Source organism: Alligator sinensis, unplaced genomic scaffold (genome assembly GCF_000455745.1).
Source record: "Alligator sinensis unplaced genomic scaffold, ASM45574v1 scaffold149_1, whole genome shotgun sequence".
In the NCBI taxonomy this organism is placed as follows: Eukaryota; Metazoa; Chordata; order Crocodylia; family Alligatoridae; genus Alligator; species Alligator sinensis.
Window position 1 is genome coordinate 375,612 of NW_005842823.1, and position 1,225 is coordinate 376,836.

General features: G+C 69.6%; 2 protein-coding genes across 4 annotated transcripts in view; both read left to right on the forward strand.

The window, feature by feature from the left end:
- The window catches only part of ZNF385A (zinc finger protein 385A), a 19,933-nt gene extending 19,472 nt beyond the window's left edge, over positions 1-461 (forward strand). Inside the window, exon 7 of the mRNA XM_025191490.1 lies at positions 44-461. Coding sequence (XP_025047275.1) covers positions 44-152 — 109 coding nt within the window. The 3' untranslated portion in view covers positions 153-461. The remainder of the gene's footprint in view (positions 1-43) is intronic.
- Positions 462-472: 11 nt separating this feature from the next.
- GPR84 (G protein-coupled receptor 84) overlaps positions 473-1,225 on the forward strand; it is a 3,309-nt gene continuing 2,556 nt past the window's right edge. The window contains exons 1-2 of one of the 3 annotated variants that reach the window (XM_025191498.1): positions 473-777; positions 904-1,197. In XM_025191498.1, the coding sequence (XP_025047283.1) occupies positions 705-777; positions 904-1,197 (367 nt within the window). In that variant the 5' untranslated portion in view covers positions 473-704. Of the gene's footprint in view, positions 1,198-1,225 lie in introns of all 3 variants that reach the window. The other 2 variants (XM_025191497.1, XM_014525532.2) reach the window with 2 other exon arrangements.

Here is a 1,225-nt window from a genome sequence, read left to right on the forward strand (position 1 = left end):
CCAGGGCGATGGCGCCGGCGGCCTCGGCCCCCCTGGCGCTGCGCCCCGCTGCGCCGCTGTTGCAGGGCCCCCCCCTTACGCACCCCCTGCTGCGCCCAGCGCCCGGCCCCATCCGCACGGCCCATGGGCCCATCCTCTTCTCGCCCTACTGATGGGCGCCCCAGCAACCGGCGCCCGGCAACCATGCGGTGACCACCCGGCAACCGGCCCCCAGCAGCTGCCCGGCAACCCACCCCGGCGACCGCCTGGCAACTGGTGCCTGGCAACCAGCCCCAGCAACCACCTAGCAACCAGCCCCCAGCAACTGGTGCTCGGCGACCGGCGCCGGCAACCACCCAGCAACCAGACCCCGGCAACTGGTGCCCGGCAACCCATCCCGACGACTGCCCAACAACTGGTGCCCGGCGACCAGCACCCGGCAACCACCCAGCACCCGGTCCCCCAGCAGCTGCCTAGCAATCAGTGAGCAGAGCAGCGCTGCGGGGAGCTCCACTGTCCTGATCCCCCTGTAATAGCTGCCCCATGGACAAGGGGGCTCGGATTGCCGCCCCGCCTCCCCAGGGTGCTGGGAAACGATTCCACCCCCACCCTGGTAACACCCCAGTTTGGCCCGCGGAGGTAGGACAAGGGGGTCCCATCCCCACCCCCGGAACCTGACCCTGGCTGGGAGCTGGGACCTGCCTCACACATGCTAACCTGGCCGCATGGAGGAGAGGGCAGTGCTGGAAACCCTGCCGCACAGCACGCAGCTCAGCCCCCAGAGAGGGATGCCACTAGGTGGGGAAACTGAGGCACATCAGCTGGGCCCAGGTCCCCACCATGCACCCCAGCCTGGGTCCAGCCAGCCCCAGCCCCAAGACCCTGGGGCCCATGGGCACCCCTTGACCCCCTCTCTGTCACCAGGTCCCTCCACCCTGTCACCAGGCATGGCGAATGTGAGCGTGTCTGACGCCTTCTCCTGCTATGACCCAACCATCGTAGGCTACCGCTACGTGGCCGTGGCCTGGGGCTCAGTGGTGAGCGTGGTGGGCACAGTGGGCAACATCCTGACCCTGCTCGCGCTGGTGTCCGAGCCGGGGCTGCGCACGGGGCTCAATGTGCTGGTGGCGAACCTGGCACTGGCCGACTTACTGTACTGCACCGGGCTGCAGCCCTTCTCTGTGGACTCCTACCTGTGGCTGCACTGGCGGGGAGGTGGCACGGCCGGCCCCGCCCGTCGTGCGCT